Here is a 22,581-nt window from a genome sequence, read left to right on the forward strand (position 1 = left end):
CCAAACTGGAACTGTTTGGTAGAAACACAACTTGTCGTGTTTGGAGGAAAAAGAATACTGAGTTGCATCCATCAAACACCATACCTACTGTAAAGCATGGTGGTGGAAACATCATGCTTTGGGGCTGTTTCTCTGCAAAGGGGCCAGGACGACTGATCCGGGTACATGAAAGAATGAATGGGGCCATGTATCGTGAGATTTTGAGTGCAAACCTCCTTCCATCAGCAAGGGCATTGAAGATGAAACGTGGCTGGGTCTTTCAACATGACAATGATCCAAAGCACACCGCCAGGGCAACGAAGGAGTGGCTTCGTAAGAAGCATTTTAAGGTCCTGGAGTGGCCTAGCCAGTCTCCAGATCTCAACCCCATAGAAAACCTTTGGAGGGAGTTGAAAGTCCGTGTTGCCAAGCGAAAAGCCAAAAACATCACTGCTCTAGAGGAGATCTGCATGGAGGAATGGGCCAACATACCAACAACAGTGTGTGGCAACCTTGTGAAGACTTACAGAAAACGTTTGACCTCTGTCATTGCCAACAAAGGATATATTACAAAGTATTGAGATGAAATTTTGTTTCTGACCAAATACTTATTTTCCACCATAATATGCAAATAAAATGTTAAAAAAACAGACAATGTGATTTTCTGGATTTTTTTTTCTCAGTTTGTCTCCCACAGTTGAGGTCTACCTATGATGTAAATTACAGACGCCTCTCATCTTTTTAAGTGGTGGAGCTTGCACTATTGCTGACTGACTAAATACTTTTTTGCCTCACTGTATTTCACCCATCCAATCAAATAAAAGTGTTTTTTAATAACAAACAAAAAAACCATCAAATAATAATGTTCAGTTATGCACTCAATACTTGGTCGGGAATCCTTTGGCAGAAATGACTGCTTCAATGCGGCGTGGCATGGAGGCAATCAGCCTGTGACACTGCTGAGATGTTATGGAGGCCCAGGATGCTTCAATAGCGGCCTTAAGCTCATCCAGAGTGTTGGGTCTTGTGTCTCTCAACTTTCTCTTCACAATATCCCACAGATTCTCTATGGGGTTCAGGTCAGGAGAGTTGGCAGGCCAATTGAGCACAGTAATACCATGGTCAGTAAACCATTTACCAGTGGTTTTGGCACTGTGAGCAGGTGCCAGGTCGTGCTGAAAAATGAAATCTTCATCTCCATAAAGCATTTCAGCCGATGGAAGCATGAAGTGCTCCAAAATCTCCTGATAGCTAGCTGCATTGACCCTGCCCTTGATGAAACACAGTGGACCAACACCAGCAGCTGACATGGCACCCCACACCATCACTGACTGTGGGTACTTGACACTGGACTTCAGGCATTTTGGCATTTCCTTCTCCCCAGTCTTCATCCAGACTCTGGCACCTTGATTTCCGAATGACATGCAAAATTTGCTTTCATCAGAAAAAAGTACTTGGGACCACTTAGCAACAGTCCAGTGCTGCTTCTCTGTAGCCCAGGTCAGGCGCCTCTGCCGCTGTTTATGGTTCAAAAGTGGCTTTACCTGGGGAATGCGGCACCTGTAGCCCATTTCCTGCACACGCCTGTGCACGGTGGCTCTGGATGTTTCCACACCAGACTCAGTCCACTGCTTCCTCAGGTTCCCCAAGGTCTGGAATCGGTCCTTCTCCATAATATTCCTCAGGGTCCGGTCTCCCCTTCTCGTTGTACAGCGTTTTCTGCCACATTGTTTCCTTCCAACAGACTTACCATTGAGGTGCCTTGATACAGCACTCTGGGAACAGCCTATTTGTTGAGAAATTTATTTCTGGGTCTTACCCTCTTGCTTGAGGGTGTCAATGATGGCCTTCTTGACATCTGTCAGGTCGCTAGTCTTACCCATGATGGGGGTTTTGAGTAATGAACCAGGCAGGGAGTTTATAAAAGCCTCAGGTATCTTTTGCATGTGTTTAGAGTTAATTAGTTGATTCAGAAGATTAGGGTAATAGGTCGTTTAGAGAACCTTTTCTTGATATGCTAATTTATTGAGACAGGTTTTTTGGGTTATCAGGAGTTGTATGTCAAAATCATCAGTATTAAAACAATAAAAGACCTGACAAATTTCAGTAGGTGGATAATGAATCAATAATATATGAAAGTTTAATTGTAATCATTACATTATGGTAAATAATGAAATTTAACACTATATGCTAATTTTTTGAGAAGGACCTGTATATATATATATATATATATATATATATATATATATATATATATATATATATATATATATATATATATATATTCTGTTGGCAATATCCTAAGAAAAATCTTTTCTTTGCAAGATTGTTTTTCAATAAAAGATGCATAGATAATTTTTTAGCCAACCCATTGAGTTAAACCATCAGTTCTCATAGACTCTTTCCCTTACCATGTTCTCTTCTGAAACAGAGGCAATGCTTGCAAATTCCAGAGTCACTGCAATTTCAACAGGCTTTTCTGCAAGGAACAAAAATTGTTCATAGTTGTTAGTGACTCGCTCACTGAAATAAAGTATAACTTTTAAAACATATTTGTACATTTCAAAGTTGTCATATATGTGCATGTATGTGTAGCCATTATATGGTTTGTATTCTGCATTTTTCACCAGTTTTCCATTCTGCAGAATCTCTCAGAACAATATGTATGACTTCACGTCCAATCATTATAGCACCCAAGCTCATAAGGTTATGCCCGGTCATCACCGCGTCAGCGAGCAGGAGGTAACATGAGGGCACATGGGTTACATCAGATCACCCCAAGGTAAGGGAATCATACAGATTGAAGAGTTCATGTCAAGTCATATGAGTAATCATGATACACAAAAAAACAGAGGGTGTGACTCAGGTGGAGAAAGGTGCAAGTGTTGGACAACATCTAAGATTAAGCCAATGTGGGAGAACTAATAGGAAATGTAGTAAATTGGAGATAGATGATATAATCAACCGACAATGACAATAAAATTAAGAGACAAACAAATGATGCATGACAAAGATGACACAAGTTCACAAAGTATACAAATTGAATGAGGAAACCACACACACAAATGCATAAAAACACTTTGTGAAATATATGACATAATCAAATATGCAATGTAAAAAAAAGAAAATATGTAATAGGACTCATTAAAAATAAGTACAGACAGGCTTTCCCATTACTGAGATAGGAGACAGTTACTATGTATATATGTTCTATATATATATATATATATATATATGTGTGTATATATATATATATGTATATATATATATATATATATATTTCAGTTTTTCTTTTTTTAATATATTTGCAAAAAATACTACATTTCTGTTTTTTTCAGTCAAGATGGGGTGCAGATTGTACATTAACCCCTTAAGCCCCGAGGGTGGTTTGCACGTTAATGACCGGGCCAATTTTTACAATTCTGACCACTGTCCCTTTATGAGGTTATAACTCTGGAACGCTTCAACGGATCTTGGCGATTCTGACAATGTTTTCTCGTGACATATTGTACTTCATTTTAGTGGTAACATGTATTCGATATAACTTGCGTTTATTTGTGAAAAAAACGGAAATTTGGCGAAAATTTAGAAAATTTCGCAATTTTCCAACTTTAAATTTTTATGCCCTTAAATCACAGAGATATGTCACGCAAAATACTTAATATGTAACATTTCCCACATGTCTACTTTACATCAGCACAATTTTGGAACCAAAATTTTTTTTTGTTAGGGAGTTATTAGGGTTAAAAGTTGACCAGCAATTTCTCATTTTTACAACACCATTGAGGGGTCTATATGATAGAAAATACCCAAGTGTGACACCATTCTAAAAACTGCACCCCTCAAGGTGCTCAAAACCACATTCAAGAAGTTTATTAACCCTTCAGGGGTTTCACAGGAATTTTTGGAATGTTTAAATAAAAATGAATATTTAACTTTTTTTCACACAAAATTTATTTCAGCTCCAATTTGTTTTATTTTACCAAGGGTAACAGGATAAAATGGATGCCAATCGTTGTTGTACAATCTGTACTGAGTACGCTGATACCCCATATGTGGGGGTAAACCACTGTTTGGGCACATGGCAGAGCTCGGAAGGAAAGGAGCGCCATTTGACTTTTCAATGCAAAATTGACAGGAATTGAGATGGGACGCCATGTTGCGTTTGGAGAGCCCCTCATGTGCCTAAACATTGAAACCCCCCACAAGTGACACCATTTTGGAAAGTAAACACCCTAAGGAACTTATCTAGATGTGTGGTGACCACTTTGACCCACCAATTGCTTCACAGAAGTTTATAATGCAGAGCCGTAAAAATAAAAATCATATTTTTTCACAAAAATGATCTTTTCGCCCCCAATTTTTTATTTTCCCAAGAGTAAGAGAAGAAATTGGACCTCAAAAATTGTTGTCCAATTTGTCCTGAGTACGCTGATACCCCATATATGGGTGTAAACCATTGTTTGGGCGTATGGCAGAGCTCGGAAGGGAAGGAGCGCCATTTGACTTTTCAATGCAAAATTGACAGGAATTGAGATGGGACGCCATGTTGCGTTTGGAGAGCCCCTGATGTGCCTAAACATTGGAACCCCTCACAAGTGACACCATTTTGAAAAGTAGACCCCTTAAGGAACTTATCTAGATGTGTGGTGAGCACTTTGACCCAACAAGTGCTTCACAGAAGTTTATAATGCAGAGCCGTTAAAATAATTTATTTTTTTTTCGCAAAAATTATTTTTTAGCCCCCAGTTTTGTATTTTCACAAGGGTAACAGAATAAATTGGACCCCAAAAGTTGTTGTCCAATTTGTCCTGAGTACGCTGATACCCCATATGTGGGGGGGGAACCACTGTTTGGGCGCATGGCAGAGCTCGGAAGGGAAGGAGCGCCATTTGGAATGCAGACTTAGATGGATTGGTCTGCAGGAGTCACGTTGCATTTGCAGAGCCCCTGATGTACCCAAACAGTACAAACCCCCCACAAGTGACCCCATATTAGAAACTAGACCTCCCAAGGAACTTATCTAGATGTGTTGTGAGAACTTTGAACCCCTAAGTGTTTCACTACAGTTTATAACGCAGAGCCGTGAAAATAAAAATTCTTTTTTTTTTCACAAAAATGTTTTTTTAGCCCCCAGCTTTGTATTTTTTACAAGGGTAACAGAATAAATTGGACCCCAAAAGTTGTTGTCCAATTTGTCCTGAGTACGCTGATACCCCATATGTGGGGGGGAACCACTGTTTGGGCGCATGGCAGAGCTCGGAAGGGAAGGAGCGCCATTTGGAATGCAGACTTAGATGGATTGGTCTGCAGGCGTCACGTTGCATTTGCAGAGCCCCTGATGTACCCAAACAGTACAAACCCCCCCACAAGTGACCTCATATTGGAAACTAGACCTCCCACGGAACTTATCTAGATGTGTTGTGAAAACTTTGAACCCCCAAGTGTTTCACTACAGTTTACAACGCAGAGCCGTGAAAATAAAAAATCCTTTTTTTTTCCCACAAAAATGATTTTTAGCCCCCCAAATTTTTATTTTCCCAAGGATAACAAGAGAACTTGGACCCAAAAAGTTGTTGTGCAATTTGTCTCGAGTACGATGATACCCCATATGTTGGGGTAAACCCCTGTTTGGGCGCACGGGAGAGCTCGGACGTGAAGGAGCACTGTTTTACTTTTTCAATGCAGAATTGGCTGGAATTGAGATCATAGTAACATAGTAACATAGTTAGTAAGGCCGAAAAAAGACATTTGTCCATCCAGTTCAGCCTATATTCCATCATAATAAATCCCCAGATCTACGTCCTTCTACAGAACCTAATAATTGTATGATACAATATTGTTCTGCTCCAGGAAGACATCCAAGCCTCTCTTGAACCCCTCGACTGAGTTCGCCATCACCACCTCCTCAGGCAAGCAATTCCAGATTCTCACTGCCCTAACAGTAAAGAATCCTCTTCTATGTTGGTGGAAAAACCTTCTCTCCTCCAGACGCAAAGAATGCCCCCTTGTGCCCGTCACCTTCCTTGGTATAAACAGATCCTCAGCGAGATATTTGTATTGTCCCCTTATATACTTATACATGGTTATTAGATCGCCCCTCAGTCGTCTTTTTTCTAGACTAAATAATCCTAATTTCGCTAATCTATCTGGGTATTGTAGTTCTCCCATCCCCTTTATTAATTTTGTTGCCCTCCTTTGTACTCTCTCTAGTTCCATTATATCCTTCCTGAGCACCGGTGCCCAAAACTGGACACAGTACTCCATGTGCGGTCTAACTAGGGATTTGTACAGAGGCAGTATAATGCTCTCATCATGTGTATCCAGACCTCTTTTAATGCACCCCATGATCCTGTTTGCCTTGGCAGCTGCTGCCTGGCACTGGCTGCTCCAGGTAAGTTTATCATTAACTAGGATCCCCAAGTCCTTCTCCCTGTCAGATTTACCCAGTGGTTTCCCGTTCAGTGTGTAATGGTGATATTGATTCCCTCTTCCCATGTGTATAACCTTACATTTATCATTGTTAAACCTCATCTGCCACCTTTCAGCCCAAGTTTCCAACTTATCCAGATCCATCTGTAGCAGAATACTATCTTCTCTTGTATTAACTGCTTTACATAGTTTTGTATCATCTGCAAATATCGATATTTTACTGTGTAAACCTTCTACCAGATCATTAATGAATATGTTGAAGAGAACAGGTCCCAATACTGACCCCTGCGGTACCCCACTGGTCACAGCGACCCAGTTAGAGACTATACCATTTATAACCACCCTCTGCTTTCTATCACTAAGCCAGTTACTAACCCATTTACACACATTTTCCCCCCAGATCGGACGCCATGTCGCGTTTGGAGAGCCCCTGATGTGCCTAAACAGTGGAAACCCCCCAATTATAAATGAAACCCTAATCCAAACGCACCCCTAACCCTAATCCCAACTGTAACCCTAACCACACACCTAACCCTGACACACCCCTAATTCTAATCCCAACCGTAAATGTAATCCAAACCCTAACCCTAGCCCTAACCCTAGCCCTAACCCTAGCCCTAACCCTAATGGGAAAATGGAAATAAATACATTTTTTTTATTTTATTATTTTTCCCTAAGGCTAGGTTCACATTGCGTTAGGGAAATCCGTTTAGCGCTAGCGGATTGCGCTAACGCAATGTCTTTTTAGGTGTCGTGTTTAGTGGTCGCGTTAACGTCCCCGCTCTGGAAGATCGGGGATCGGACGTCGGGCGCAGCGTCCGCGGCGCGCCACAAAAGAACGGCACCTTGCTAGCGCGAGCCGAAAATGGCACGCTCTAGCGATGCGCTACACCCGAAAATCACATTGCTGTCAATGGGTGTGCTAACGGACCCGTTGCACGGCGTTAATTGTGACATTTTCGCCGTGCAACGCTGTCCGTTAGCGTTAACCCATTAACGCAATGTGAACCTAGCCTAACTAAGGGGGTGATGAAGGGGGTTTGATTTACTTTTATAGCGTTTTTTATATCGGATTTTTATGATTGGCAGCCGTCACACACTAAAAGACGCTTTTTATAGCAAAAAAGTTTTTGCGTCTCCACATTTTGAGAGCTATAATTTTTCCATATTTTGGTCCACAGAGTCATGTGAGGTCTTGTTTTTTGCGGGACGAGTTGTCGTTTATATCGGTAACATTTTCGGACACGTGACAGTTTTTGATCGCTTTTTATTCCGATTTTTTGTGAGGCAGAATGACCAAAAACCAGCTATTCATGAATTTCTTTTGGGGGAGGCGTTTATACCGTTCCGCGTTTGGTAAAATTGATGAAGCAGTTTTTTTCTTCGGGTCAGTACGATTACAGCGATACCTCATTTATATCATTTTTTTTATGTTTTGGCGCTTTTATACGATAAAAGCTATTTTATAGAAAAAATAATTATTTTGGCATCGCTTTATTCTGAGGACTATAACTTTTTTTATTTTTTTGGTTATGATGCTATATGGCAGCTCGTTTTTTGCGGGACAAGATGACGTTTTCAGAGGTACCATGGTTATTTATATCCGTCTTTTTGATTGCGTGTTATTCCACTTTTTGTTCAGCGTTATGATAATAAAGCGTTGTTTTTTGGCTCTTTTTTTTTTTTTTCTTACGGTGTTCACTGAAGGGGTTAACTAGTGGGCCAGTTTTATAGGTCGGGTCGTTACGGACGCGGCGATACTAAATATGTGTACTTTTATTGTTTTTTTGGGTTTTTTTTAGATAAAGAAATGTATTTATGGGAATAATATTTTTTTTTTCTTCTTTATTTAGGAATTTTTTTTTTTATTTTTTTTTACACGTGTGGAAATTTTTTTTTTTACTTTTTCACTTTGTCCCAGGGGGGGACATCACAGATCACCGATCTGACAGTGTGCACAGCACTCTGTTAGATCGGTGATCTGACATACAGCCGGGCAGGATTAGAGCTGCAGCTGCAGCCTGATCCTGACCCGGAAGTGCTCCCTGCAGGACCCGGATGCAGCCCCGCGGCCATTTTGGATCCAGGGACTGCAGGGAGAAGACGCTCGGTACACGGTGAGCACATCACCGTGTACCGATCGTCTCAGGGAAGCCCGCAGGGAGCCCCCTCCCTGCGTGATGCTTCCCTGCACCGCCGGCACACCGCGATCATCTTTGATCGCGGTGTGCCGGGGGTTAATGTGCCGGGAGCAGTCCGTGACCGCTCCTGGCACATAGTGCCGGATGTCAGCTGCGATAGGCAGCTGACACCCGGCCGCGATCGGCCGCGCTCCCCCCGTGAGCGCGGCCGATCGCATATGACGTACTATCCCGTCACTGGGAATTAAGTCCCAGGTCACCTGGACGGGATAGTACGTCATATGGGATTAAGGGGTTAATGATAAAAAATGAACTTTTTTGAATATACCAAATGGCTGCAATGAAAAAGTGAAAAATTTAAAGGGGTCTGGATACTTTCAGTACCCACTGTATGGTGGTGGTCAAGAAAAGGACATCCCTCTTGTCCTTGTACTTGGCCACCAGCATGTTGTCGCTACTTTGGGCTCTACTCTCACCCTCCCTGAGCAGCTGCTGAATTAGCATCATAGGGAGGCCTCTCTGATTTTTGCAGACAGTAACGCATACTGCGGTAGCTCGCGCAGAGAGGACTTGAAGAGTGAGATGATGGTATAAAAGTTATCTACATAGAGGTTATAACCTTGATCCAGCAGTGGGTGCACCAAATCCCACACAATTTTCCCACTCACTTCCAGGACAGGGCGGCATTCAGGGGATTGAATCCAGGTGTCATTCCCTTCATAAACCCTAAACACAAACTCGCACAGTTTTTAGAGCTTAATTTCATTCTTGGGCCTCTTACTGGACAGGTATTGCCAGAATTTGAGACTCCTCTTGAAAAATATTAGGGACTCATATGAGCAGATGTCCCTTTTGGGAACTTACATCAAACTTGTTGCTGAAGTGCTCAATAACTGGCTAAACTTTGAAAAGTCGGTTAAATTTGGGGTCATCTCGGGGAGGACATAGTGCATTTGAAAGCAGCTTGGGGGATGCAGTGACAGACAGAAGGCAGAGCAACGAGTAAACAAATGTAATAGTTTTTAATTTAACAGGGGGTTAACTCCTCGCAGGGAGATGAAGGGTTAAACAAGGGAATAGCAGTCCAACTGCAAAGGATATGCAGGGTTAATAAATAGTGATGAGTGAGTGTACTCGTTGCTCGGGTTTTCCCGAGCATGCTCTGGTGACCTCCGTGTATTTGTTAGTGTTCGGAGATTAAGTTTTCATCATGGCAGCTGAATGATTTACAGCTACTAGACAGCTTGATTACATGTGAGGATTCCCTAGCAACCAAGCAATCCCCACATGTACTCAGCCTGGCTAATGGCTGTAAATCATTCAGCTGAGGCGATGAAAACTTAATCTCCGAACACTAACAAATACTTGGAGGTCACCTGAGCGTGCTCGGGGAAACCCGAGCAACTAGTATACTCGCTCATCACTATTAGTAAACAAAGTAACAGTAGTTATGTTGTGCACTTATTGTGTCAGGAGTTCTTCAGAATGCAGGTACCACTTGGGGGTAGGTAGCACCAGCAACGGCTGGCGCGGAGTTTGCCCAAGGAGATTTGGTTGCTAAGGGCAGTCCGTCTTCTTGCAGCAGCGGTTGGTCTCCGGCACCTTCCGCTGAGTCTAGTCCATGAACATATGCAACTGGAGGAAACAAGGCCGCAGCACGATCAGGATCCCGTGGGCAGTAAGGTATATGCTGGTAAGGTGGGCTGCAAACTTCTGTCCAGTACCCGGTTCTTTACGGCACATGTGCTGTACTCACAATCACAAATCGCACAGCACCTTGCTCTCTGCCAGCTACCGGGCGTACTGCACTTCTCTCTCTGCAACCCCCGCTGGTCACGGCGGGAGTACATGGATGCGGGCCGGTGCAGGAAGCTTAAGGAACGAAGCACTTCTTTCCCTGTGCTGCGCGCTGCCTGTTCCCGCCAAGACTGACTACTTCCACGCGCGCTGTGGCTGTAGCCACTTAGCCACACCCCCTGTTTCTGAATGCAAAGGTCTGTCCGGTCTCTTACTCTTTCCCCCGGACAACAGAGGAGACAGCCTCGACAGTTCCAAAGCTGGCATAGGACAGGTACCCACGGCCCGGTTATCCTCCTTACACATTATCACCGTAATGCAAAAATTTGTGGATGGGTTCAACGTTTGTCCGGGGCATAGCCATGCGGAGCAGTAGAGTGTTATACAAAACGTCAACACTCCTATAGTTTCAGAATTTTTGTCTTCTTCACTATCCCCATGTGAATAACAAGGCCCCCCCAAAATTCATAATTTTTATGGCCTCTACAGGGGTCCAGTTGGAAAATCATGAAGTGGGATTTGGGAATAAAAGTTGTTGCATACAAATTTGTCTGGGACACCATGAGATTTACAATATCCTCAGAGAAAAAGACTTTGAAAAAGTAAATTTCTTTGAGTCTGGTAGTGTCAAATTGGATTCCTGATTGCATCACAAAATCAGGAATTTGTGGCTCATAATTTTCGGGTCGTGAGGTTCATAAGGGGTCACTAACAATAGGAGCTGGCTGTTTTCTGGGGCATCTGTGTGGCGGTTCCGAATCACTCGAGGAAGAGGAGGACGAAAATAAAGGAAGGAGAGATCCTCTCCCTCACTGTCAGAAGAAAACGTAAAGAAAATAAGATATGTAATAGAGAAATTATAAACTGTGTAACATATTATCCCCTTAAAAAATATAATTTTTAATTAGATAACCTTAAAAATACCAATACCCAGTGAAACAAAAAATAATTGGTATTTTTAAGGTTATCTAATTAAAAAATTATATTTTTTAAGGGGATAATATGTCCCTCACTGTCAGAAGCAAGGAAAGTGTATGCATCCTCTGTTGAATACCGTGTTTGGGGCGAGCAGAACAACATATTTTCATGTATGTGGTGTGGTGTTTTAGTGTGTACCAAATTTTATTCAGGTGTGTTTGGTGTAAACTTTTTTATTTAGAAGAGAAAAAAAAAGAATCTAGACAGAAAAAGCTAAAAATAAAAAGAATATACAAATTTTGTAAAATAAAAAACAACTTCCTAAACGGATGTCAGAAAAAAAAATTGCTGAGCACCCGAAACTATCTGACACTAACCCTGACTAACCCTGACTATATTCAGTAAAAATACTGTAGTAGTCACCGATTGCTACAGTATATTTTTACAGTCCCTAATCTAGTCCTATCAACTAATCAAAATTATTATTTTTTATTAAACAACCACCGGATGCCAATCAGTGATGTCACTGATCAGTGCCGTGGCTATAAGTAAGACACACGCACAGATATGATTTTTTTTTTCGCTATCTGACATTAGCCCTGACTATATTCAGTAAAAATTACTGTAGTAGACGCTGATAACTACAGTATATTTTTACTGTCCCAAACTAAATCCTATCAACTAATCTAAATAATTTTTTATACAATTCTTTCTTCACACAAAAAACAACAATGGAGGCCAGCCAGTGATTTGTGTTAATGACCAGCTCTCGATGGCTGTAGGATGCATGCACGGATGTCGTGAAAAAAGGGGATAAAAAAAGTCTTGGCCAAAAGCGAACATGGGTGCCAATCAGTGATGTATATATGATAAGCGGCTTGGCGACTGTAGGATGCACACTCTGAGGTGGTGCAAAGGGAGGGGGAATTAGTTAGGGAGAAAAAAAAAGTCCTGGAAAGGGACTCCATCTCTTCATTAGCGGCATTTATCCACTTCTGTTTCTCGTGGACAGGCAGTTTTTGCATCTCTTGCCATGACTGTGGCTCTGGTTCTGGAAGTATTCTGACCATATAAGAAAGGCGTCTAGCTGGGATACCTTTGTTTGGCCTTTCTGGTCTGTTGATTGGAGGTTGACTTGGTTCTTCTGTGTCATCCTTGGTGGCTTCAGAGCTTATCCATACTTCAGTGTTTTCCTTTTCGGGGTCTGGGTTTGGTGATGGAGATTCTTGTTCTTGCTTCTTAGGTTGAATAACTGGTGCTATTTAATGGAATTTGAGTTTTCATCAATCACTACGTTTCTGCTGATTGTTACTGTGTTGGTCTCTGGGTGTAGGATTCTGTATCCCTTTTGAGTTTTGCCATAGCCCACCAAGACTCCTTGCTTTGCATGTGATTCCCACTTGGAACGTTTTTCTTTGGGAACATACACAAACGTTTTGCTTCCAAATATCCTGAGATGCTTCAGGTTAGGCTTCTCGCAGTTCCATAGCTCATATGGAGTATTCTTTGTGTCTTTACCTGGCAGTCTGTTTTGAAGATAGCAATTAGCAAGCTGTCACGATGGCTTCTTCCCAATACATTGTAAGTAAATTTGCATCAAACAACATACTCCTTCCACTTTCACAGAGAGTACTGTTCTTTCTCTCTGCAATGCCATTTTATTCTTGGTTGTATGGAACGGTAGTCTGGAACACGATTCCGTTCTTTTTCAAAATGGTTTGCACCTTACCACTTGTAAATTCGGCTACATTATCTGCACGCAGGGTTTTTGACATTCTTCAAAATTTGCTAAACATTACAGCAAGATATTCTTCATGTTTCTGTGGAACTTCTTCCTTACTGTGAAGCAGGTAGGCGACTGTATATCTGGAGTAGTTATCAATAAGAGAAAATATCTCTTCTTGCTAGGAGTTTGAACGCTCATTGGATCGCATACATCTGTATGTATCCGATCCAGTGGCTGTGCAGATCTAGTGGTGCTTATTTTAGGAAAGGATTTTCTGGACATTTTCCCTTTAAGAAGGCTAAAGGTACCGTCACACATAGCGACGCTGCAGCGATACCGACAACGATCCGGATCGCTGCAGCGTTACTGTTTGGTCGCTGGAGAGCTGTCACACAGACAGCTCTCCAGCGACCAACGATCCCGAGGTCCCCGGTAACCAGGGTAAACATCGGGTAACTAAGCGCAGGGCCGCGCTTAGTAACCCGATGTTTACCCTGGTTACCATCCTAAAAAGTAAAAAAACAAACGCTACATACTTACCTTCCGCTGTCTGTCCTCGGCGCTCTGCTTCTCTGGTCTGGCTGTGAGCGCCGGGCAGCCAGAAAGCAGAGCGGTGACGTCACCGCTCTGCTTTCCGGCTGACCGACGCTCACAGCCAGAGCAGGAGGAGAGCAGAGCACAGCGCTGGAGGACAGAGAGCGGTAGGTAAGTATGTAGTGTTTGTTTTTTTACTTTTAGGATGGTAACCAGGGTAAACATCGGGTTACTAAGCGCGGCCCTGAGCTTAGTTACCCGATGTTTACCCTGGTTACCAGCAAAGACATCGCTGAATCGGTGTCACACACGCCGATTCAGCGATGTCTACGGGGAGTCCAGCGACGAAATAAAGTTCTGGACTTTCTTCCCCGACCAGCGATCTCCCAGCAGGGGCCTGATCGCTGCTGCCTGTCACACTGGACGATATCGCTAGCGAGGACGCTGCAACGTCACGGATCGCTAGCGATATCGTCTAGTGTGACAGTACCTTAATGCACTTCATCATTTGACTACACTGGTTAATTTCAATACCATTTGCAAGTTGAGCTAGCTTCCTTATGCTTCTGGGTCTGTGCCATACATGGATACAGTTCTTATGCAAATCTTGCCTAGCACTGTACCCTCTTTCTTTGCATTTTATCTGATAAAGTTCATCTTGGATTTTTCCTTCTACAAGCTTGTGACACTTTGAGATGATGCAGCTGTTATCTTTAAAAGTAACTACATTCCCCTTTTGTGTGAGCTTCTTTACTGACAGGAGATTGCTTTCAAGGCTGGAAACATAGAGAACATCCTTTATTGGGATCTTTGTGCTGAGGAAACTGGACAGTGGAGTTAGCCATCTACTACTCCTTCTCAAGTTATATTGTGACCATTAGCTAAGAGGACCTTTTCTGACTTGCTTTCATTAAGGTCAGTGAAGAAATCCTTATTTGTTATTTGTCATATGGCTGCTTGCACCAGAATCTATACACTATATATGCTTTGCGGATAGGCTTGTACTGGCATTAAATGCAGTTTCAACAACCAGATTCAAGTTAGTCTGCAGTTAGCTATTAGATATTAGTTAGCTATTCGATTTTCCATGCATGGTGAATTATACATAGAGTGGATATTGTTTGGGTAAAATTTTGATCAGGACTTTGAGACGTTTATTTTGACTACTTGTGGTCCTGGGTTATTCACATAAATCGCTTATGTCGCACATAAACGCACTCAATCGTACGTAAGTTCAATTTGAAAAGAGGTACCCTTGACCACTAGTACTCAAATTGAACATATCAATGTCCTGAACAATATTTACCCAAAAAAATATCAACTCTATGTGTAGTTCAGAAGTTATTCACGTAAATCGCTTATGTCGCGAATAAACAAACGCACTCAATCGTACGTAAGTTCAATTTGAAAAGAGGTACCCTGGACCACTACTACTCAAAATGAACATATCAATGTCCTGAACAATATTTACCAAAAAAAATATCAACTCTATGTGTAGTTCAGAAGTTATTCACGTAAATCGCTTATGTCGCGAATAAGCAAACACACTTAATCGTACGTAAGTTCAATTTGAAAACAGGTACCCTGGACCACTACTACTCAAAATGAACATATCAATGTCCTGGACAATATTTACCCAAAAAAAATCAACTCTATGTGTAGTTCAGAAGTTATTCACGTAAATTGCTTATGTCGCGAATAAACAAACGCACTCAATCGTACGTAAGTTCAATTTGAAAAGAGGTACCCTTGACCACTAGTACTCAAAATGAACATAATAATGTCCTGAACAATATTTACCAAAAAAATTATCAACTCTATGTGCAGTTCAGAAGTCATTCACGTAAATCGCTTATGTCGCGAATAATCAAACGCACTTAATCGTACATAAGTTCAATTTGAAAAGAGGTACCTTGGACCACTACTACTCAAAATGAACATATCAATGTCCTGAACAATATTTACCCAAAAAATATCAACTCTATGTGTAGTTCAGAAGTTATTCACGTAAATCGCTTATGTCGCGAATAAACAAACGCACTCAATCGTACGTAAGTTCAATTTGAAAAGAGGTACCCTGGACCACTAGCACTCAAAATGAGCATATCAATGTCCTGGACAATATTTACCCCAAAAAATATCAACTCTATGTGTAGTTCAGAAGTTATTCACGTAAATTGCTTATGTCGCGAATAAACAAACGCACTCAATCGTACGTAAGTTCAATTTGAAAAGAGGTACCCTCGACCACTAGCACTCAAAATGAACATATCAATGTCCTGAACAATATTTACCCCAAAAAATATCAACTCTATGTGCAGTTCAGAAGTTATTCACGTAAATCGCTTATGTTGCGAATAAACAAACGCACTTAATCGTACGTAAGTTCAATTTGAAAAGAGGTACCCTGGACCACTACTACTCAAAATGAACATATCAATGTCCTGGACAATATTTACCCCAAAAAATATCAACTCTATGTGCAGTTCAGAAGTTATTCACGTAAATCGCTTATGTCGCGAATAAACAAACGCACTAAATCGTACATAAGTTCAATTTGAAAAGAGGTACCCTGGACCACTAGCACTCAAAATGAACATATCAATGTCCTGAACAATATTTACCCCAAAAAATATCAACTCTATGTGCAGTTCAGAAGTTATTCACGTAAATCGCTTATGTTGCGAATAAACAAACGCACTCAATCGTACGTAAGTTCAATTTGAAAAGAGGTACCCTGGACCACTAGCACTCAAAATGAACATATTAATGTCCTGAACAATATTTACCAAAAAAAAAAATCAACTCTATGTGCAGTTCAGAAGTTATTCACGTAAATCGCTTATGTCGCACATAATCAATCGTACTCAATCTAACAAATTTTGTCCCAAAAATTCAGAACTCTATGTATTTTTGAAGAATTATACAAAATATGCTAACTCCATATGTGAAACATTTTATAGGTACCTGACTGTTTGATATCATAACTTACTTGAAGTTTCCATAAGGGCTTAACCCACTAATCGATGTTTAATTCAAGGGTTGTTGAACAGATGCTAAGTTTGTGTGTGAAATTATACTTAATAAAGTTTTATGTCATCAAATTATTTATATGTAATTGTATCGTCATTCTTAACCTTTTTTAACTTTACATAGTGGTTCTTCTGTAGACAAGGGGGTCAGTGGGTGCTCTCGTCCGCTGTCCCGACCGCCTTTACAAAGACAGCACGGACCATGGCTCATCCCAACTGAACGCCCGACCTCCTCAACAGTGGGTGGAACACTACTCAGACAACACAGGGTGAGGGAATCACAATATTAGGACTTTCTTGGATCTCCAAACAATTAATGGCATATATCACACAACCAGCAAAACACAAAATGTAACAGGCAACAGTTTCTCACCCTTCCACTGGCTCACCAGGGATTATAATATCCGTTCATCAGAGCTTCCAGGGCTACTTACTCCAAGCCAGCAGCACCCTGCTTTCGGCGGGCACCCACCGAGAACGGAATAATGCCAGATTTAGGAAGCTGACTGAGTACCGCAAATTCTGTAGTCAGGTGACTGGATTATCCCAAGCTGTATACCATCCTTATGTAGTCTTTGATATCTCAGCCGAATCCTTGCATTTGGTGCTAAAGTCCATGTAGTCTTATAATTCATGTTCAGTTATGGCCTGCAAATCGGATCCGCAGATCAAAAATTGGTACCATGCAGCAAGAGAGACTTGGTCACTGGACAGTCCTTCTATACCCCTGAGCTCTCAATTCAGACTTGGGGCTTCATGATTGGTGGAATAAGAGTGTGCTAGATTGGCTAGATTCCAAGCCGCAAACATAATATCCTTAGTACTAATGGTGTCTAACAGAGATGAGATAGTCAGCTAATTTACATAGAATCGAGCAATACAATGAAAGGTTAGCATAATTGATTTATCTGAGTCTGTGACCTTCCCTGGCAAAGGTAATTATATGAGTTAACAGGAACTGTAAAGGTACCTTCACACTAAAGGCCCCTTCACATTTAGCGACGCTGCAGCGATACCGACAACGATCCGGATCGCTGCAGCGTCGCTGTTTGGTCGCTGGAGAGCTGTCACACAGACCGCTCTCCAGCGACCAACGATGCCGGTAACCAGGGTAAACATCGGGTAACTAAGCGCAGGGCCGCGCTTAGTAACCCGATGTTTACCCTGGTTACCATGCTAAAAGTAAAAAAAAACAAACAGTACATACTTACCTACAGCCGTCTGTCCTCCAGCGCTGCGCTCTGCTTCTCTGCTCTCCTCCTGTACTGTCTGTGAGCCGGAAAGCAGAGCGGTGACGTCACCGCTCTGCTTTCCGGCTCACAGCCAGTACAGGAGGAGTGCAGAGCGCAGCGCTGGAGGACAGACAGCGGTAGGTAAGTATGTACTGTTTGTTTTTTTTTACTTTTAGCATGGTAACCAGGGTAAACATCGGGTTACTAAGCGCGGCCCTGCGCTTAGTTACCCGATGTTTACCCTGGTTACCAGTGAAGACATCGCTGGATCGGTGTCACACACGCCGATCCAGCGATGTCTCCAGGGAGTCCAGCGACGAAATAAAGTTCTGGACTTTATTCAGCGACCAACGATCTCCCAGCAGGGGCCTGATCGTTGGTCGCTGTCACACATAATGATTTCATTAACGATATCGTTGCTACGTCACAAATAGCAACGATATCGTTAACAATATCGTTATGTGTGAAGGTACCTTAAGCGACGCTGCAGCGATCCAGACAACGATCCGGATCGCTGCAGCGTCGCTGTTTGGTCGCTGGAGAGCTGTCACACAGACAGCTCCCCAGCGACCAACGATGCCGGTAACCAGGGTAAACATCGGGTTACTAAGCGCAGGGCCTTGCTTAGTAACCCGATGTTTACCCTGGTTACCAGCGTAAACGTTAAAAAAACAAACACTACATACTTACCTACCGCTGTCTGTCCCCAGCGCTCTGCTTCTCTGCTCTGGCTGTGAGCACAGCGGCCGGAAACCAGAGCGGTGACGTCACCGCTGTGCTTTCCGGCTGCCCGGCGCTCACAGCCAGAGCAGAGAAGCAGAGCGCCGGGGACAGACAGCGGTAGGTAAGTATGTAGTGTTATGTAGTGTTACTAAGGCCCTGCGCTTAGTAACCCGATGTTTACCCTGGTTACCAGTCAAGACATCGCTTCACACACGCCGATTCAGCGATGTCTGCGGGAGAGCCAGCGACCAAATAAAGTGCTGGCCCTCTATCCCCGACCAACGACATCGCAGCAGGATCCTGATCGCTGCTGCGTGTCACACTGAACGATATCGCTAGCCAGGACGCTGCAACGTCACAGATCGCTAGCGATATCGTTTAGTGTGAAGGTACCTTAAACCTACACTCCTAAAGGTACCGTCACACTGAGCAACTTTTGAATGAGAATGACAGCGATCCGTGACGTTGCAGCGTCCTGGCTAGCGATCTCGTTGTGTTTGACACGCAGCAGCAATCTGGATCCTGCTGTGACATCGCTGGTCGGAGCAGAAAGGCCAGAACTTTATTTCGTCGCTGGATCTCCCGAGGACATCGCCGATTCAGCGATGTCTTCACTGGTAACCAGGGTAAACATTGGGTTACTAAGCGCAGGGCCGCGCTTAGTAACCCGATATTTACCCTGGTTACCATTGTAAATGAAAAAAAAAAACAAACACTACATACTTACATTTCGGTGTCTGTCCCCTCGCCGTCAGCTTCCAGCACTGACTGTGAGCGCCCGCCAGCCGTAAAGCACAGCGGTGACGTCACCGCTCTGCTTTACAGCCGGCTGGCGCTGAGACAGTGCAGGGAAGCTGAGGTCGGGGGACAGACACCGGAATGTAAGTATGTAGTGTTTTTTTTTTTTTACATTTACAATGGTAAACAGGGTAAACATCGGGTTACTAAGCGCGGCCCTGCGCTTAGTAACCCGATGTTTACCCTGGTTACCCGGGGACTTCGGCATCGTTGGTCGCTGGAGAGCTGTCTGTGTGACAGCTCTCCAGCGACCACACAGCGACGAAACAGCGACGCTGCAGCGATCGGCATCGTTGCCTATATCGCTGCAGCGTCGCTTAATGTGACGGTACCTTTAGAGTCTTGTAGAAACAATGAGGGTCTTATCACATGGTAATAAACAGAATACCATCATGTGTGACCAAATTTTAAGAAACTCAACCCATGCTAGGCATTGAAAGAGTCCATGTCATCACTGATCTGTTCTGAAGTGATACACTCACTTGGAAGCCATTGAAGTATGCCATAGAGCGGCCCTACTTGGAGGATTGTCTGTGAACGTCATCTGTCCATGGTAAGTGTTGAATTGGCATACTGGAGTTAACTTACACTGTAACCTCAAGTCTGAATTTCAGTGTTGTTGTGTTTGTCCTGTTTGAAAGTTAAATTTATATTTGGGTATATAAAATTTTTAATATGTTTATGAATAAAAGTAAATGATGAGATCAGTCTCAACATTTTACTTAAAAATGTACTTGCTTAACCCCTTCCCGACCTTTGACGCACCTATGCGTCATGAAAACCTGTGCCAATCCGACCTGTGACGCAGCATATGCGTCATGGCTGGATTGGGCTCCTGCAGGCCGGGTGAAAGGGTTAACTGTAATTTCACCCGGCCTGCAGGGACAGGAGGAGTGGTACTTTAGCTCAGGGGGGGTGGCTTCACCCCCCCGTGGCTACGATCGCTCTGATTGGCTGTTGAAAGTGAAACTGCCAATCAGAGCGATTTGTAATATTTCACCTAAAAAACTGGTGAAATATTACAATCCAGCCATGGCCGATGCTGCAATATCATCGGCCATGGCTGGAAACACTTATGTGCTCCCACCCCACCGATCGCCCCCCAGCCCTCCGATCTGTGGTCCGCTCCCCTCCGTCCTGTGGTCCGCTTCCCCGTCCTCCTGCCCGCTCCCCCCGTGCTCCAATCCCAACCCCCGCACACCGATCCACCCCCCCGTGCTCCAATCCACCCCCCCCCGTGCTCCGATCCACCCCCCGTGTTACGATCCACCCCCACGTGCTCCGACGCCCCCCCGTGCCCTGATCTCCCCCCCCCCCCCTTATACTTACCGAGCCTCCCGGGGTCTGTCCGTCTTCTTTCCTGGGCGCCGCCATCTTCCAAAATGGCAGGCGCATGCGCAGTGCGCCCGCCGAATCTGCCGGCCGGCAGATTCGTTCCAATGTGAATTTTGATCACTGTGATAAAACCTATCACAGTGATCAAAATAAAAAAACAGTAAATGACCCCCCTCCCCCCCCCCTTTGTCACCCCCATAGGTAGGGACAATAATAAAATAAATATTTTTTTTTTTTTTCCACTAAGGCTGGAGTTAGGGTTAGGGTTAGGGTATGGTATGTGCACACGTATTCTGGTCCTCTGCGGATTTTTCCGCAGCGGATTTGATAAATCCGCAGTGCTAAACCGCTGTGGATTTATCGCAGATTTATCGCGGTTTTTCTGCGCATTTCACTGCAGTTTTACAACTGCGATTTTCTATTGAGCAGTTGTAAAACCACTGCGGAATCCGCAGAAAGAAGTGACATGCTGCGGAATGTAAACCGCTGCGTTTCCGTGCAGTTTTTCCGCAGCATGTGTACAGCGATTTTTGTTTCCCATAGGTTTACATTGAACTGTAAACTCATGGGAAACTGCTGCGGATCCGCAGCGTTTTCCGCAGCATGTGCACATACCTTTAGAATTAGGCTATGTGCACACGGTGCGGATTTGGCTGCGGATCCGCAGCAGTGTTCCATCAGGTTTACAGTACCATGTAAACATATGGAAAACCAAATCCGCTGTGCCCATGGTGCGGAAAATACCACGCGGAAACGCTGCGTTGTATTTTCTGCAGCATGTCAATTCTTTGTGCGGATTCCGCAGCGTTTTACACCTGTTCCTCAATAGGAATCCGCAGGTGAAATCCGCACAAAAAACACTGGCAATCCACGGTAAATCCGCAGGTAAAACGCAGTGCCTTTTACCCGCGGATTTTTCAAAAATGGTGCTGAAAAATCTCACACGAATCCGCAACGTGGGCACATAGCCTTAGGGTTAGGGTTGGAATTAGGGTTGTGGTTAGGGGTGTGTTGGGGTTAGGGTTACGGCTACAGTTGGGATAAGGGTTAGGGGTGTGTTGGGGTTAGGGTTGTGATTAGGGTTATGGCTACAGTTGGGATTAGGGTTAGGGGTGTGTTGGGGTTAGTGTTGGAGTTAGAATTGAGGGGTTTCCACTGTTTAGGCACATCAGGGGGTCTCCAAACGCAACATGGCGCCACCATTGATTTCAGCCAATCTTTTATTCAAAAAGTCAAATGGTGCTCCCTCACTTCCGAGCCCAGACGTGTGCCCAAACAGTGGTTTACCCCCACATATGGGGTACCAGCATACTCAGGACAAACTGCACAACAATTACCGGGGTCCAATTTCTCCTGTTACCCTTGAGAAAAAAAAAATTGCTTGCTAAAACATCATTTTTGAGGAAAGAAAAATGATTTTTTATTTTCACGGCTCTGCGTTGTAAACGTCTGTGAAGCACTTGGGGGTTCAAAGTGCTCACCACATATCTAGATAAGTTCCTTGGGGGGTCTAGTTTCCAAAATGGGGTCACTTGTGGGGGGTTTCTACTGTTTAGCCACATCAGGGGCTCTGCAAACGCAACGTGATGCCCGCAGAGCATTCCATCAAAGTCTGCATTTCAAAACGTCACTACTTTTCTTCCGAGCCCCAGCATGTGCCCAAACAGTGGTTTACTTCCACATATGGGGTATCAGCGTACTCAGGAGAAACTGGACAACAACTTTTGGGGTCAAATTTCTCCTGTTACCCTTGGGAAAATAAAAAATTGCGGGCTAAAAAATCATTTTTGAGAAAAGAAATTTTTATTTTTATTTTCATGGCTCTGCGTTATAAACTTCTGTGAAGCACTTGAGGGTTCAAAGTGCTCACCACACATCTAGATTAGTTCCTTTGGGGGTCTAGTTTCCAAAATTGGGTCATTTGTGGGGGATCT

At 43.4% G+C, this 22,581-nt stretch overlaps 1 protein-coding gene across 3 annotated transcripts in view; it reads right to left on the reverse strand.

Annotated features, from left to right (window-relative positions):
* LOC138649680 (gamma-aminobutyric acid receptor subunit pi-like) overlaps window positions 1-22,581 on the reverse strand; it is a 272,373-nt gene that overhangs the window by 92,888 nt on the left and 156,904 nt on the right. For all 3 annotated transcript variants that reach the window (XM_069740284.1, XM_069740292.1, XM_069740302.1), the window contains one exon: window positions 2,391-2,458. In XM_069740284.1, the coding sequence (XP_069596385.1) occupies window positions 2,391-2,458 (68 nt within the window). The remainder of the gene's footprint in view (window positions 1-2,390; window positions 2,459-22,581) is intronic.

The sequence above is a fragment of the Ranitomeya imitator genome, chromosome 1 (assembly GCF_032444005.1).
Source record: "Ranitomeya imitator isolate aRanImi1 chromosome 1, aRanImi1.pri, whole genome shotgun sequence".
In the NCBI taxonomy this organism is placed as follows: Eukaryota; Metazoa; Chordata; class Amphibia; order Anura; family Dendrobatidae; genus Ranitomeya; species Ranitomeya imitator.